This window comes from Aphis gossypii, chromosome 2, assembly GCF_020184175.1.
Source record: "Aphis gossypii isolate Hap1 chromosome 2, ASM2018417v2, whole genome shotgun sequence".
In the NCBI taxonomy this organism is placed as follows: domain Eukaryota; kingdom Metazoa; phylum Arthropoda; class Insecta; order Hemiptera; family Aphididae; genus Aphis; species Aphis gossypii.
In genome coordinates this window covers 8,732,684-8,752,222 of record NC_065531.1, presented here as the reverse complement: position 1 = coordinate 8,752,222, position 19,539 = coordinate 8,732,684, and the positions used below count along the sequence as shown (strand labels likewise).

Here is a 19,539-nt window from a genome sequence, read left to right as displayed (position 1 = left end):
TATACTGTCTATAATAAAAAAATAATACTATATAGTTAAATAAATTATTAATAGTTAAAAAGAAAATTAATTTATTATGCTTATTATTTTTACCATTTTATAAGAAAATATGCATAAAAAAATCTATTGACTGGTCACATATAACACGAAACCATGCGTCAAAGCTTTTAACTAAGTTTTTTTTTGTTCAAAAATAAATTTTAAATCGCCTATTGTTTTAAAAAACAAAAGTGTTTGACTTTTAAAAAGAATTCAGATTGAGCTTTTGATTTTATTTTCATTGAATTTTAGACTTTAAGTGAACGAGGAATGTAATTTTTTTTTTTCTATGAACAGTGAACACATATTTGAGAAAAAGTTAGAGGGTGTATTTAAAAAGAATCTTTTAGAATTAAAATACATGTTTAGATTATACTTTAAAAAGGTCAATTTTTTTTTTCTTAATCGTTTATCTAACTGACATCCGTCAACAAAGTTGGAAGAAACATTTCGAAAACTTTAGCGAAGGTTGGTTTATTCTAAGATCCATTTATAACCATAATTTGAATTTCTAATGATAAATCATTAACTTTGAATTTAACATCAAAATACTCCGTAATCTTGATTTTATAATATGTAAAGCGAGATGATTAATTTTTTACCTATGTGTTTTATAGTCCAGTATTACTATATAAAGTATGATTATTTAGCAATCCATAAATAGATTTAGGTAAAATATCAGATGAATTAAATAATATGAACCAGAAGCTATATGTAAATTCGAAAAAAATAAAACATATCATAATCTCATTATGTTTGATTAGTTTTGAGCTAACAAAGTTGAACATAAATTGTTTTAACATTAAACAAATATTACTTTAATCATACTTATTTAAATTATGAATATTATTATTTATGCATAGCTATCAATATATTATTTTATATAAAATAAAATCATATAAATTAGAATATGTATTCTAATAAACATTAGAAATAATTTTTAAAACGTTTAAAATTGATCATGTCTAATGAGTGAAGCAGTATAGAGTAGTATTTAGTTCATAATGTTTAAATGTGTAATTTGTTAACATATTTTTTGTTCAGGCTATGTATATCTATATTATTTACGTATTCGTTCATTTTCCAATAATAAAGTTAGTATTTATATTTTAAATAGTAGATTTTTTTGATTTCGTTTAACTTAATATTTAATAAATAAACCAAGTTCTAATATTGATGAAATTAGATTAAAATAATATCATTATTATAACTGCACATAAAAATAGTTTCGTTTGTTATGATTTTATTTTATTAAATAATCTAACAAAGAGTAAAATAGAATAAATATTACATAACATTTATATGAGTAGATTTAATTATTTTCTAAAAATCACATTTTAGGTTATTATTTATGTGTAAAATTTATATTATATGACTCAGATATTTCTTAAGACTTTTCTTTTGTGTTTAAGACACAAAAAAACATCCGGGATGGGTGGAAAAATATCTCTAAAAACTTTTTGTAGTTATAAAATATGATTTTGGGCAAGTAAAGTTTTCTTTTAAAAGAAAATAAAGGGTAAAAAGGTGTAACATTGCTATTTTTGACAAAACTGTTAAATATGGATTGTATTATATAACAAAAAAAAAAAAAAAAAATTCTCTATCATAAAAAATATTAAGTGTATATATTTTTTTAACATAAATAATTAATATTATTTGTTATATATTTTTGGCAGATAAATAATTTTAATATGTTATTATTTATGGAATAAAAATTCTTTTTTGAAAAAGTTCTACTATTATAATTTCTGACATTACATTTTCAAATCATCTATTCAAACAACTGAAGATACTTTTATAAACTATAAACATTATTATTTATTGTAAAACTAATATAGGTATTTCTTTTTTGTTTGAAAATGTGTCTATCAAATACATTTAAAGTAATAGTTATACAACTATAATCACTGTAAACAATAATTAATAATTTGCTTTAATTTAATTTAATTTATTGTTCCGATATTATTTATGAAATATTATAAATACGAGTTTAAATTATTATATGGTATATAATATATATATTATAGTTCACTTAAATATTTTCAATCGAAACAAAACTATTTTAAGAAAATTTAATTTATCCATATTTGTTGTAGGTATGTGTAAAAAATTTCAAGTTGAATTCTAATAATATAACGCTTGACTTATTACTTTTAGACACTACAATAAATTAATAAAAAACAAATATTTATAATATGTACGTTTATGTCTCGTTTTGAAACAAACAAGTCATTATGTCATTAAATATTAAATAATGCAATTGATGTTTGTTAAATATTAATATAGCTTACATGATCCCTTTTGGCCACAAAAAAAAAAAAAAGTGTAAATAGAATAATAAAATATTAAAATTAGGGAGTGGTCGTTTGAAGGGAGCATCATATGTGGTAGAGAAATAAAAGAAACACAAAACATATGCATTTTACCATGCAGAGTTAATATTTTCGGTGAGGAAATTTCACCAAAAACTCGGTCAGAATATTGAGCAGGGTGGTCCGATTACAATATTCTTTAAACTTTAGGGATTCACCCATTATAATATATCCCACGGAAGAATATGCGCATACTAAATTTTGCGGAAGCCCTTCTTTATATTTTATTTTATATTTTTATTCTCTTTTGAGTTAGAACGCTAAACAAAGTTAGAAGCAAGTCCTTCTCAATTTTATAAAGTTTAAAAACTTTCTCATTTATTGGAAATAACTTATAATAATATTTTTCTTTTAATTTATATATATTTACTATAATACAATAAGTATAATTTTTTTTTTAAATGTTATTCGTTTACATGATATAAATCTAATTTATGCTTCGCCCACACGCGATTAACATACATGATAGTTGTACTACAACAGGTGTATAGTACAAGCTAAATAGGTTATTTGATTTTAACACGCATACCTTAATGTATTAATTTCATTTAAAAAATTAACTTTTTCATACGAATATATATATATTTAATGTTAACTAATCAGTAGACATATACATAATTTCATAAGCAATTGATAGAGTTAATTATTTAAAATTCGGTTTACATTATATTATTTAACTTTTTTTTAAATGTAATTATACATATTATATTTATGTAAGTTTCTAGCACATCATAATTATTTATTATGGTAGTATTTGAAATTCCATTTTAATATAGTTTTTTTTTATTACTAAAAAATATTAAAATCATTTGTTTTTCTTAAGAATATGGTACAATCTGTATACATTGTATCCGTCTTATAAATGTATAATATTATAGCATATTGTACGTTCTGAAAATACATTCAACTGACTTATGCTTAATGTCATTCATATTAAAAAATTTAAAAGTAGAATTTTATCTATCTATATAACCTTGTTGGTTTATTTTATACTTACATTTTAAAGCGAGTTATGGCATTTTAAAATTGTATTGAATTTTAAAATGCATAATGTTCATAACTCTTTTTAAAATTAAAATATAAAAAGAAATCTTAAGATTCACTAAATAGTATTCTTACTTTTGAATATTACAAAGGGGGAATTCACTGTAACATTAAGCATACATTAATTAAATTTATTTTTCAAAATGTACAATTTGTTATGCTATGCGTTTGTAAGACGGACACAAAGCGTATTATAGGTTTAACATCATCTTAAAAATGTTCGTACTTTATCTGGACAGAATCCTAGCACCACGTTATATTTACAGCCACAGTATACGTCATAGCCTATTACATTCTAACTCAATTAGTAAAAGTGATTGATAAAAATGTATCTAAGAGATCTAGGAGCTAACCTTTTTGAGCTATGGGTGGTTTTTATTCCACACACTCAAATGTTTAGGATTTATTATTATATGTATTGAATTAAATTCATTAAATAAACGTACAAAATGTTATAAGGTATTATTTATCAATGTATAGTTCTACAAAAAGTATACCTAAATGTTAATATCTAGAATCATAGTTATTTATTTTCTAAAATTGTAAATGTTATTACACACCTTAATACAAATTATTGCTGAATAAATATTATGTCAGGATCTAAATGAATTTTGCATACCGATTGTCTCAATGTTCAATAAATATTTATTTTATCATTTACATGACATTAATAAATTTTTATTTTTATTAAATGATTAGTATTATTTATTTAATATTTCACTTATCTTATTTTTAACTTACAATGGAGTTTTTATAGCAAAGTTTTTTAATACGTTAAAATTAGAAAATAATAATAATAATAACATGGAACTCTGTCAACTATTGTATAAAGATACTGCATTGGACGTGTTAAATATAAATTCAAGTATTTAATGCTAAATAAATGTATACGAACACTGATTATAAGTGGAAATAATGCACTTATATTTTTTAAGTTATTTTATAATATTATAATTATATTACTATGAGTAACATATTTCTCTATTATTAATATAGTGGGTTGAACTTAAATTTATTTTTATATTTAAATATTTTATTATATTATCAATTATAATAATTATGAAATACAATGTAAACATTTTTGTTAAATTAAATATATTTATAATAGTTAGCTTCTATAATTTAATACCGGTGTACAATATAATAACTATAATATAATGGTTTAAATAAGTTCGAAGTATAAAATACTTAAAATTAATCTATACAATGAAAAGTGTATTGTACTTAGAAAATAATAAAATTGCGTCCACAAAAGTATGAAGTCTCGATGATTAATATTTTGTAAATACATACATTTATTTCAGTAAAAATTGTAATTTTCTATATAATTTGAATATATAATTCGATACATCTGGTATGAAAAATTGAAGCTGTGTAAATAATTCCAGTATATATATAATATATAGTAAATATATATATATATATATATATATATAGTAATACGTAAATTTTAGGTTTTCCTGATTATTATTAAAACCACAAGGAATGGTTTGCATTTATCATCTAAAAGTACCAACTAGATTTAATATTCTATCATCAACTATCACCCAAGATGTATAAGATATTAAAGAATTTTAACACTGCTCCAAAAATGTATGAATGATAACAAACACGATAAAATAAAACATCTAAAACTAAAAACCATTTGATTGTAAAACTAATACGCTCTGTTCGAAATCTAAAATGATAATTTATTCTTTTGGCTTATTTCATTTTTTACCATTAATCTTTTGATTTATATTTTACAGAATATTTTTAGTTAGGTTATAGTTATAGATTTTTTGGAAAGTACAAAATTGTTTATATTAAAATATATTTAACCAAAAAAGTAAATTAAATTAAAATATTGTTTTTTTCCAGGTATTATGATAAAAATTTTAATGTGAAATTTAAGGTTTTAGTAACAATAAATATTATTTATCCTTAACCACATTTAATATACCTTTATTAAATTACCCATTGTAATTAATTTATGAAATAGTTATTGCACTAAAACTATTAGACTGTTATTTTATAATTTATACATCTATACATGTTTTACATTAAAACAAAAATATTTAAATAAATAAAGCTATATAATTTATAATTGATTTCATTAGAACAAAAGAAAAATTATGGATTATTTTTGTATCCTTAAATTATTGTGAATTGGTAATTTAATCAGCATCAATGTTATATTATAATAGACGGAATATTTTTTAATAAAATTAAACACAGAACAATTTATTTTCCTTTAAATTATTGAATTAGTTAATAATATTGAAGACAGATTTGTCTAAATATCAATAATCTATTGTAATTATATTATTATTTTAGAAGTTATTGTGAATTTAAAACTAGCTTATGAGGATATTGGACAATGTACCAAGTAATCACTTCACACAACAATCTACTCATTTTAAAATTGTGTTTTCGATTTTTTTTTAAGTATGTTTGTGTTTGATGTGTATTTTTCCATTGAAAAAGATGTATCAAGGTTTCTTTTTTCGTTTTCACACAACTTATTTTTTTTTTTTTGATACTTAAAGTAATAATACTATCAGATGTTAAATTAAATTATTTAGTAAAAAAAAAAAAAAAAAATACTTTTACCATTTTTTAAGTATTAAAAATAAATAATTGTTTTATACAATTTACTTAATAAATTTAGAAAAAATATACACATAAGAAAAAAAATTGATTTTAAAATTTAAAAAAGATTTATAAATTATAAATTATCGTCTAAAAGCGTAACCTTATGGATGGTGTTGGTATTTATTTTAAATATTTATGTATTTTATTGACTTTTTCAATTTTTTTTTAATTTTTCTCTTAAAATCTTATAAAATTTATCAGTAGTTTAATATTACATTATTTGTGTATGTGTGTGTGTAATTTTTCTGAACAAAACTGATATTTTATTTCTGCTAAATGTTTTGACTTATTTATGAATAACTAGGTATCCTATATTATAGTAAGATTTTATAATAAATTCTTAATTTATTGAATTATATTAAATAGTATATATTTATAGATAAAATATCATATTATATTGCATTGTAAATAATATCTGTAAAATAGAACTGTTTGAATGTTATTTTATTATGATATCACATTTTATTTTTATTACTTAAAATTGAATTTATAGTACATTAAATAAATATAATATAATGTATTTCATTTAAACATTTTGGTCATTATTTTTTGTTTGTCTTTTTTTTACTTTTTATACCTTTACTTTATTTATATATTTTGATCTATGTATTAATATTATAATTAAATTGCTTTTGTTTATAGGTTAGATTAGAGTATATAAAATTTCTGATTAAATAGCATACACATCGCATAATATTTTACTTAATATTCTATAGTCGTTATTTAATAAGAAAAGATTTTTGGTTATTAAACGTGTACTTAGTATAATAAAAACTACACGGTATCTACACGATACACTACACTTTTTACGGATAAATCCTAATAGTCGTTTAAAATATCGTTGACAAAAGTCTTTTTGAAAATATCATAAAGAAACTCAGAGAAAATAAAGTTGAAACCAATAAAAAGGAAAACGATAATTATTATTACATGAAGGTCGATTACGTCTTGTCACAAAATATACAATATTTGTTCAGTTTTTTTTTTAAATTTCTCATTAAAACTAATATTTTTTTTATGTTGGTTAATGTGAAATTTAAAGAAAGAGTGTTTTTAAATTAAAACTACCTAGTCACAGACACTCTTAAGAAAAATTAACTAATGAAATGAAGAATGATAACGATAATTCGTTATGCACATTATTAGATTATACACTTACATATATTTTAATGAATGACACTCGAATAATGAATACTAGTTATATAATAATTTAAAAATAATATAAAAATACATAGAAAGGTTGTTATTAAGTTATTTAGAATTCTAAGAAATGAAAACACTGTGTGGGCGTAAATAATTATCAATTTGAAACTAGCAATCTGAAAATTTCCAATTACGTGAACGAATTACTTAGTTGTAGCTATAATTATTTGCTTATACAAATTATGCTTAAAGATTTTTTTATTTATTATACACTGCAGTAAAACTATTCGTGTTAGGTTCTATTTATACCACACAATAAATGACATGATTTAATTTTCAATTTTTTTAAGCTTTGTTATAGTCATTAAAAACTAAACTACGTACATAACACTACTACTACAATTATTGTAGTGTTGAGAATATCTAAATGTTGTCTGATGTTTTATAAAAAGTAAGATGTGTTAAACTGAATTATGTTTAAATAATTTACTACTTATTGAAACTTACAAATACTTAAATATTTGATTAATAATTAATATTCGCGCATTGTATTTTATTCAAAAATGATTTAATATACCACGTTACCTGTGCACCTCATGCAAAATATGAAAGTTTTGACATTCAATGTTAACAAAACAAATATGAAATGTGATTATCAAATAAAAGTATAATTAATTTACTTTTGAGGTTAAATCAATAAATTCTGTTAACTTTTGCATTTGAAATAATATTAGATAATTTTGAGGTCAATTTTATTTGATCATATCTCTACAAAAATGCAAGAAAATGACAAAACAATATTGATGTACGGATAATCCTAAATCATTTTTGAAAAACAAATTCTTGAAACTACACTCACGTTTTATATGAATTATTATTTTTATTTTTTATATGATATATACAATCTATTCGTTTAGTAACAATAAAAATATGAGATAATAATGAATTGTTAAAATAATTTAAAATTAGTTGACAAGTAGTAGTGAATTAGTAAAAATATCTGATTTTTATGATTTATAAACAATATTGGAATTAACTACTCATTATTATTTTAAGACATGTGTGAATAATAATAAGTTTGTGTATTCAACATTTAGTAATAATATTTAATTATTTTAACCCTTTATTATTAATATTTAAACTATAATTAAAATTAAACAATATTATTTAAAAATAATAAATAGCCAACTGATAATATTAAAATAGGTAGTGCAAAATATTTCTATGTAATTATGTCTTATGTATAGGTACTAAGTTTTACTAAAGAAAACACATTTGATGCCTTTACGGTTTAAGCCAATATTTTAATAAAATTATTGATCCATTTTTTATACCCACTTGTTGAGTTAATTATTAAGTCTATAATATATTACTATAACTACTTTATTATGTTTCGTAAATTGTATTTCTTATTTATAATATAATCTATAAAATATTAACAATTTGTATTTGTTTATTTTATTTGTTTTTGTTTAGCATTAAGTAATCATATACATATAATGGTATATTAAACATTATTTAATAATTCAATGGTTGGTACAGCCGTACAGGAGCTTAACGCAAAAAATTGTTTGTATTATGTCTGAAATATTAGAATAATAATATTATATTCTAATATTATGTTAACACTGAATCTGATTTTGCACAAAAATATTAATTATTCTTGAGGAATTTTTCTATAAATCCACAATATGTATACTTAAAATTTGTGTTTTTTTGTATTATATCTTAAGTAGAAAATTATGTTACAAAACAGTTTAATTTATTCGATTGAGTTTAAGTGTATATATTTTATCCTGTACGGTTTAACAATAACATGACTAGTATTTAGCTCTAAAATGTAATTACACAACAAAATATTCCAACAGGTTTTTAATTTAAAAAAATTGAAAGAAACAGAAAAAAAATAAAATTGTTTTTGTCATCATGCAGAACATTATCTCAGTAGTTTTGTTATAATTCTATTACCAGAGCTCACAACGTGACATTAAATTCGTCCAAATCAAATTTCATTACACCTAATTTACTTAACAAACAGCTAACTTTATAATTACAGAGCGTAGAAATTCCTCACGGCACTATGGCATTGTTGTATAATGTGATTAAATGTACGGTAAAACTTCGGTATTCTGTTGTGATATATTTTTTTTCTTTTTTTTCTTCCTGAAGGTCCACTTGCTGTTGACGGAAAAGTGAGTGCAGAGTTAGATAGAGAATGGACAAGGTAGAAGGAAGGGATAGATGATAATTGAGTTTTGGTTCTTTTAATGGAAGTCTGGGAGGCCATATTTGGAAATTACACCAGAACACGCACGTCATGCAGGCCGTCATGTACGGCTAATCAGATTACCTGACGCAAAGGGCGCGTATATAGGCTTTGTGTTTTGTAGAATCTCATTAGAAAAAAAAATGTAAGGTAAAATAAACGAATAAAAGTATTTTCTCTAACAAATATATAATATTATACAAAATAAATCTGTAGTTAACATTGTGAAAAATTTTCTTATAATATCGCTACTGTATAATCACCTTGATGCAATTATATAAAATATATACTAACATACTAGGTATCTAAACCATTTATGAGATAATAATGTTAAAAGTTCAAATACCATACTTGCGTGCTAAACAATGATCCAAAATGGGTTCTTTGTTCATGAATAGCCTCTAAATGTTAGTTTTATGAAAATAACAATAAAAATTGAATCATTAAAATGATTTTTATGGCTTTGTCTATTAAATAATTTTAATTCAAATACTACACCTACCTGGCTATATTAAAAATATAATATTATCAATGTCTTTTAAAGACTTTTGCTTGAAATAAAACGAATATGAATGTTGTATTTGTATCTATTGCATGCATTTATATACCTTAAACGGCTTAAACTGTTATCAAAATAATAAAAATGAATCTTTAAATAATTTAATGAGCATCTCCATTAAATAATATGTTGTTTGTGTTAATAATTATTATATTAATGCATATTTAAATGTTATTAACTATTTTGACACCTGTGATAACTTTTCATTTTAATATTTCGATAATATAAAAATGCGCACTCATTTAACTTTAATTATTTGAAGTAACATTGTTATAAAAAAGTATTTATAATTAAAAATATATAAATAAAAATATCAAATTAATTAATAATCTTTGATTTAATGATTTAATGAATTTCAAAAGAGTGATTTAACACTTAATAAGATACTTTTTATTAAATGTATATTTTAATTGAAAGGGTTTAATTTTAAATCGATGCTAAAGGTCAATTAACTCATTGATTATGTCATAGCTGTTATTAATTTATAATAATAATATGTTAAGTGTGTTTAAAAAAATCCAACCATATATTAATTAAAATGTATTGTATTATTTTTTATTAATTTAAAAAAAATAAATAAATTTTTACGTAGGTATATTATTGTAGTTATTGTTACAATATTACTGAAATAAAAATTAAATAATCATTATATAAGCATACTTTCAATAATTTGATTATTTCTTTAGTGAACTACATAAAGTCCATTAAACTAATATAAGGTATTAAATTAATAATTTTTATTTATGGTTACTTAGTGATGATTATTGAATTACAATATTTGTTGGTGACTGGCATGTTGTCTTTTACAATAATATGTTTACATTATAATTTTATTCATACAGTATTTTGAATAGTCTTAATTTTTTTTCAAGAAAATATCTAACCATTTTCATTAATATTTGAATCGTTAAGAATAAAGTAAATATAATTATATGTTTTTTTTTTTTAATTAGTTTACCTATATAGTGTATGTGGTGTTTATAGTATAAAAAAGAAAAAAAAGTAACTGCATTTGTGTGTTGATATCTAATGCACGCTTAAATGATAGTTAAATAATAATGTCTATATTTTACTTTGTTTAAAATATGTAGAAGTATAAATTTACTTAACAGAAATACATTTCATTAACTAATAAAAAAAAAGTTGTGATTGAGATAACATTTTGGATGAAATTGAGAGTCTTAAATGTTATAACTATATACATGTTCAAAAAAATGTTGAATTGAAAATAAATATTAACTCATTCGGTACCTATATTATATTTAATATTTTGTCTATACATTTAATTTCTCTATATTAACGTATATAAAAATAATTGTTTGTGTGATATTGATGGGATATAATAGTATTTATAATAATAAAATATTATCAAAATGTTGTATTCATTAGAAGGTTTTGAATATTTTAGTTTGCATTTAAAGGAATTCATATCAACACAACTTTTTGAATTAACCTACAACTACAATGGAGGTAGTTTGACAAAATAATCGATTTACGCAGTGTTTTAATCACATCAGCTACAATGTAGCTACTGCTATTTCTTACCTCTGTTGACGTGATGGGAAAAGTTTTAAAATGACTTCTTTAAAGAAAAACTAGGATGGGAATTCAGGCACTCGGACTTTGCTGCAATCTATATTCCTTGCGTAGGCTTTATTTAAATTAACTTGTGGATAATCGTTTGCCAGAATAAAATTCTCCATGAGAGTCTAAGCTCTTCACAAAATAACCCTCAGTTTTAATTATTTCAAAAGAGAGTATAATCTCTCAGTTTTAATTATAAGTTGAAAAAGTTTGGCATGGTTTACATCACAAATCGAGCAAACAGTTTTTATCGAGTATCCGTTCCCAAAGAGTTTGGATTATAGCCAACAAAAAAACTGCTAATTAATAAAATCATTAAGTATATTATCAATTAAAAACTCGATTATGAAAATATCATTGACATTTAATTGAAAATCCTACGGACCATATATTGTCAATAAAATCGGCAAAGTATCAAAAGGCGAACTTCGAAAATTAATATGATGGAACTATGTAATTAATACATTGTAAATGTTTAATTAAAGGAACATATTATATAATATAAACTAATAATGTAATGGTCTTCATTACCATTACACTCCATATTCATTATATATTTGTATTACTATTATGACTCAGTCATCACTCATCAGTCTCAGAAAACTTAGTATAATACAACGTGAATATCTGCAAAGCTATTTACTTACTCGCTTGCCAGATATATCTTTCTTCATTATTTAAATTAATTTAAATATTTTTTCTACATCACATTATTTTTATAGTTTCACTATTAAAGTTTACTTATTTAAATAAATAAATATAATATTTTTTCTATTATTTTCTTTGTTGTTTATATTATAAATATTATTTTCATTATATTATATTTAAAATATTAAACATGATTAATTTATGTACTTTAGAAAGTGATTTACATTATTAAATTATAAATATAGCAACAAGCATATAAACCATTACTATAAATAAATTATAATAACTTATAATAAATGTGAGTTCAATAATTACAATAGAAAATAATTTACTAAGTATAATTATACAAAAAAGGTAAAATAGATTTTAATTAAATTATTCAGTTTTAAAATGTAATTAGATAATTCAGTTACTTTCAAATGGCAATACTTCATAAATATTGACAATTTAAATACATGGTATAATATTAGTTAGATATAATATGTTATAAACAAAAAGTAAATTAAAATATATTTGATGTTTTTTTGTTTTTAAATATTTTTTAACTAATATTTTATTTTTATTAGAAATCATTTAAATAATAATATTCGATCTGAAAAAAAGTCTTACTACAGGTAGCATAAATGGCTAAACTATTATGCATATCAAGAGTACAATGATAAATACGCTAAAATTTGGTAATTATGATTGCAAATCAACAGCCAGAGAGTATTATTAAATCATTATAAATTATACGTAGCAAATAATATTTTAATATAAAACATACATACTCTAAGCAACAACGGACTAAAAATAGATAATTTTGGATTACCTATCTAAGAATATTAAACTTTAAAAGCTTATATACTCTGAATACTATTTAGTTGGTTATTAAGTATGATTTTGTTGTCAAATCAGTATTTGTATTTTATTCACAAATAAATAAATTTAAGTAACATATTATCATGTACAATAAATTATATGTTATTTTATATCATGAATACGTATTTTTTTATGTTCCAGATTGAACCATTACGTATTTGGACTTCAACCTGTGTGGTTTCACGTTGTCAATGTTATCCTTCATGGCATTTGTTGTGTTTTGTTTGCTCGTTTGTGCATTTCAGTTGCTGGATTAGAACATAAATATGGACTTTTGGCTGGAATTGTTTTTGCTGTCCATCCGATTCATACAGAAGCAGTAAGTTAACAAAACCAAAATAAAGACTAATTTGATTCTTAAACAGATGTTGTTTTATTTTGTTTGGAAATTATGAAAAAAAAAAAATATTTTAAAAATGTTAATAGATTTAAAAAAAATAAATGAGTGTTTTTCAATAAAATAATCACCACACACCTCATCCATAAATATAATAGTTATTAATCAATATTGTAGATATTTCAATGATAAGGTATTTTATTTATGTATTAAAACCTCATGTCAACGTTTAGTATCATGGTGTAATATTAAATACAAGGGTTTATTTAATTCTACTAACTACTTACTGCCCCAGTTTTAAAAATCTCAGCATTATATCAACTACTTATTGTGTATATATTTTACACAAAAAACTCATTATTGTAAAATAAATACATTCATTGCATTGCTTAAAACTTAAAAAAACATTTATGTTTATTTTTATTAAAATAAATATTTATGATTTCGTATAATATAGGTATACAACTTTTGTTTAGTTACAATACATCTTTTTGTTTGATAATAATGACAATAAAGTATTTTATAAGTTAATGTTTTAAAATACTAAAAAAGTAAAAAAAAAGTTGTTAAAAAGGAGTAGAAAAAAATTTAATTATAAGGAGTTGAACAGTTGAAATCTTGATGATACAAGTATCCTAAATGGAACCGGTTTGTGAAATTTCAAATTTGTTATTTTTATATATCTTTATCATAGCTTAAAATTTAACGGATATATCATTGTTCCAAGAACATTTGAAAAAAGCAACAGTGATTGAATTTTGTCACATTCCATTTAATGTTATTAGGTTCGCAAATGATGCGATTGTGGTAAAAAAGAAAAAAACACATTTGGTCAAATAGCTTATATTATAACAACAACAATAAAAAAATAATAATAATGAAAAATTTTGCTAAAAGTGTTTCAAATGATATGCATCCTGACTCTTGGGATGCTTGGCTGACTTTTTGATACCTTTTTTTATTGCATCCTTGTAAAAAAGCAATGAATGGCCAAAAGTTTCACGAAAGGCCAACAACCCTCGGTTAGTCAACTCCTTTTTTATCACTGATGTTCAAGGATCTTTGACGATGCATGAAAACTTTTTCTTGCCTCTCGTATATTATATCACTGTATATTCCATGAATAATTGTTTATTTTCTCACCCTTTTGTGTTTCATAACTTTTATTTTCTGTTGGTTCTATTTAACATGACTGATTAATTACCATGTTAGTAAATACTTGGTAATTGCTTTAATATTTTTTTTTCGAATATGAATTATTTATTTGTATAAACTTATTGGGATGTTAAATTATTTCTGTTTACATAATATATTGATTTTTTAATTTAAATTTTAAATTTAGAATTATCCCTTAAAAAAATAAGGCATTACATACATTACATTACAAAAGAAAATAATAATATTACATTTGTATGAGCATCTTTTAAATTAAATAACTTTTAGTAAATCGACATAAGTCACTTTATTTGTTGTATGTATCTTATTTTTATGAATAATTGTTGTAAGTATATAATGTGACTAGAACGCAATAAATATCTTATATATTTATTGTTTGATGGTCGACAGTTTTTCAAACAAAATTTAATTACGGCCCACAGATACTCTGCAGGCGATCATAATATCAGCTATCAGAGATTTCACCCCACGTGGTATTTTGTTGTGTGGAAAAACTGTCGATGAGAACTTATTTTAATCCGTTACGACGTGTGCGGATTTTCGGTACAGTAACTCTTTGTGTATAATATAATGGCCAAAGTCACCGCCATCTCCATGCGAAGCTTTTACTTGTATAGTCCCCAAGGGTGATTTTAATTAAAAGTTGTCATCGCCGTTGTCAACGTTAGATTATTTTGAACGTACGATGGTGGTGGCGATGGTAAACAAACACAACACACCAAATAATCGACCAAGATAAAATTTTAGTGGAATAATAATAATAATATAGTATATATACGTGGTTGTAGTACAGTCAACACAACCACGGTTGCGGTATACTGGTATAGAAGACATAAAGGTATAATAATGGTGCCCCGGAGATGTTTAAGGTTTTAATTGCAAAAGCTCGCCCACATTTCTTCTTTCCAATCACGTGTATCACGGATGAGTTTCCTTTTTTTCCACCGATTTTATTTTCGTCAACTCGGACTTGAGATGAAATTTCTACCGTTCTGTGTAATTTCCCTTGACGGTCAAAGGTCTAGACGATATGTACGTGTGTTGGTGAAGTGTGCTTCGAATCGGCTTTAATTTCGTTAGGTGTACAATTGTGGTCACGCTCCCCTATCGTCAACAAAGTATCGCACTTTTGGGGACAACGGCACATGGTTAGGTTAGGTTAGGTTAGGTTAGCTTTTATTTTTTAGTAGAAGGTTCCGTAGTCTTCGTGTCCCTCACGCAAATAGTGTGTCAAATGTGTAGCATTATTACTCGTAGTATATGTACTTATCGTGTTTCACTATACGTGTTAAATGTCCATGTTATGTAATGTTAAGTTATACAAGATAATAGTTATTAGCATTCACACAGATAGTCGATCAAATTTTCAGGTGCAGCAAATCATATTTGAATAATTAAAATAAATACTTAGATAAATAAAAATTCATAATAAATAGTCATTTCCATTTATTTTATTTTATTTTTATATGTTTTTAAGTTATAAATTTGGTTGTATAATATCTATTTTATGTATTAATATTTATTAAAAACAAACAGTTCAATAATTTTTCTATAAACATATTATGAAATCATATATACAAAAGAAAATACTCACAGGTAGGAACGTATAAAATAAAACGTTAAAAATTATTTGTTTATTATTATTAATACAATATTTCTTAAAATTTCAACAGATTAACAGACTATCCAACGGGTATTTTCTGAAACACTAATAACTTTTTATGTGAATTATTTTCCAATATTTCCAAAATTCAATCCACCTCGATATCAGTGATCAAATTATTTTTTAAGAATATTTATACTATAAACACTGTTGGTTCTTATGCAAATATTATATACTTCATGCATTCAGCCGAATTCTAACAAAGGGACTTTTGGTAGTAAGATTTCTGATATAATGTTATTCAATGCTGTAGATACACGCACTATGCATATTTAGGTAACTCAACCAATATATTTTAACATTGATCTCCTACTACAAACTACATGTTTTATTTGCAATGTTTTGATATGTTTACGTGCAAAAATATTGTTTTCAGAAAAAATATACTATATGATAAATTGATATTTTAACTTTTCCTTAGATAAATTCAAAAACAATAGAATTATATTAAATGTATGAAACAATTCTAAATGAAAATATTTAATTTAATATATAAAACACTGCATAAGATAAATACGCTATTTCATTTTATATATCTACAGTTGAAAAATAATATTTATTATTTAATGCTTTAAGCTTAAGGTTTTTTAAAAGTGCATTAAACTGAGTAGTTACTAAATGTTTTTGTATGTAATACAATGTTTGACTATGTAGAAAAATATCTCATCAGCTTTAAAATTGTTTCAGGTAACGGGGATCGTTGGAAGAGCAGATGTATTGGCATGTCTATTTTTTTTATTATCATTTTTAACGTATCACGAGTAAGTACATTGATATATTATTATACTAATGTAATATACATTTTATATTTTGTTCATTATTCATGTAACGTATGCAAATGTTAATTTGGTTTTAATATAAATGTGTTTATTTACATCATTTTAAAACTATAAATATTTATTTTAGATTTCATAAAATAACTGTATTTAGTTTTAATCGATAGTTTATTATCTACCAAAATATTTAGTTAATAGTCTTTATTTTTTCGTCAGACATTCAAGGGACCATTTTAGAAACATGATATTTTTTTGAATCTCTATGTTTTGAATCTAATATCTTGCAAGTGAAAAACATTTTCATAAAATACGGTTGTTTTATTAATAGAATATACTATTTAAATAGGTTGTAAGTTAGGTTGACACTCTCCAATAATAATTCTATAGTTTTAGATAATCGAAATATAGTAAAATTTATTTAGATTATTATAACAAAAATACAAAAGTATAAATTTAAAAATATATCCTGTATAAATCTTAAAAAAATAAAAATATTTTAATACTATATACATAGAAAATTTAAACAAACTATTAAATAGTTTGAAAAAAAACAAATCTAAATAAATTAAAAACATGTAATAAAGAATAGTTGTTTAATCGTCCTAGAGAATCATAATTTGTGTACAAATAAATAACACATTACGCCTAATAATTTAAATTTATTAATTTTTAATGTTTCTTTCAATTATAAGAATAGAAAATAATAAATTGTTACAACTACTGTATTGATTTAGAAGAACCCTTCAGTTAGTATAAAAGCATTTTACGACAAAATTATAGATTTTATAGTTGAAATTTTAGAGAATATAAAATAGTTTTGGATTACGTTAATAATTAGATACGAGTACTACAATATTGCTCATCGTTTTAGATTCTGAGTAGAGCGAAGAGTGTATTGATTTTAGAATTATGTCTTTTGTTTTTTATTTCTGAATACACTTTATTAAATTTTCAACTTCAAAATCTTTTTTATAGTAAAACTAATCTAATAAACGATTTTCACTAAATGTTTATTATACTAGCATTTTATAAGCATGGTAGGTATAATTTTTGTATAATATAATACTATTTAAAGTATACACTATTAATATTTTTGATTTTTAATTTTTTCTATACACATTTTTCTGTCAAAAATCTTGCAAAATAAAAAGTTTTTCATACTCTTTTACTATGGATATTTAAAAATATTAAAGACACATTTTTTTTTTTACAAACATAAGAAGTTATACTCACAAAAATTTGAAAAACATATTTTGGTAATAAACAAAAAAAAAAATAAATAGTTTTAATTTTAAATTAATATTTAACTAATATAATATAATAGTGACTTAAGAGTTATAGTGATAAAGTATAAAAGTATAGGTGCTAGACATATATTTTATAGCAAAGAGGTTACTTATTTTATCTCCTAATTTTAAATTATATAATATTTAAAACATACGATTTTGTTTTGTTTCACCGTTAATTCAAAAACTGTTTTAAAATTTTAATAAAATATAACAAATATTTGGTTAATATTCAATTTTTGTTTTAAATACATTGATTTTTTTTATTACAATGAAAAAACGTTCCTTATAAAATAATATAATAATACTTTCCCTTGTATGTGAAGTATAAATGTTTATAATAATCCTTAATGTTTAAAAGTACTTTATGTTAAAGAATTTTTTTATGAAATTTAAAAAAAAAAAAAAATGATAAACAAAATTCAAAATAACTCATTTATTGTTAGTATAATCTATAACCTAACTTCTTTTCATTGTTAATATTTGAAATTTAGCGTATGCATTATTACAGAGATATAAAAACATAAATAAATTACATCAAAATAATTTTAATTAGGTTATAATATATATTTTCCCATCAAAATAATATAGTATATTATTGTTTTTATATTTTAAAAGTGAATGTTCATTAACAATAAAAAATAATGAACCAATCTTGTTGGTTCTGACAATGCATTATTAGAAAAATATAATCAATATGAAAGGATCACCAAACAGATAAAATTGTCAAAATAAGATAATATACCTCTAAACAGTCTAAATACAAACAATTTTCGATCACATTAACATCGTTTTTGTTGTTCTTTACGTTTATGGTTAATATTAGTAGATTACCTCAAGAATTCCATACGTTATTGTTGTTTAATTGATCAACCAACGGTGGAAGTAAAATAGTAAAAATAAAACTTCAGTTCTGACAAAGTTTAGAATTCAACACATACATTTCTACAATTTCTATAAATTAATGAAAGTTGTATAACTTTACTGACCTCCATCGCTAGTGTATCGATCACCAAGTTTTATTTTCTCTGCATAGCGGAGCACTTCTTTTTATTATTTATTATATTTATTATTATTTTATTTATCTTTTTTTATTATTTTTTTTTATTTTTTGAATAATTGAAGAACGTAACGAGGTGCAATATGGT

The 19,539-nt window shown here is 22.4% G+C and overlaps 1 protein-coding gene across 3 annotated transcripts in view; it reads left to right on the top strand.

The window, feature by feature from the left end:
• LOC114124924 (protein O-mannosyl-transferase TMTC1-like) overlaps positions 1 to 19,539 on the top strand; it is an 89,990-nt gene that overhangs the window by 5,672 nt on the left and 64,779 nt on the right. For all 3 annotated transcript variants that reach the window (XM_027988370.2, XM_050199548.1, XM_050199550.1), the window contains exons 2-3: positions 13,295 to 13,472; positions 17,017 to 17,090. In XM_027988370.2, coding sequence (XP_027844171.1) covers positions 13,295 to 13,472; positions 17,017 to 17,090 — 252 coding nt within the window. The remainder of the gene's footprint in view (positions 1 to 13,294; positions 13,473 to 17,016; positions 17,091 to 19,539) is intronic.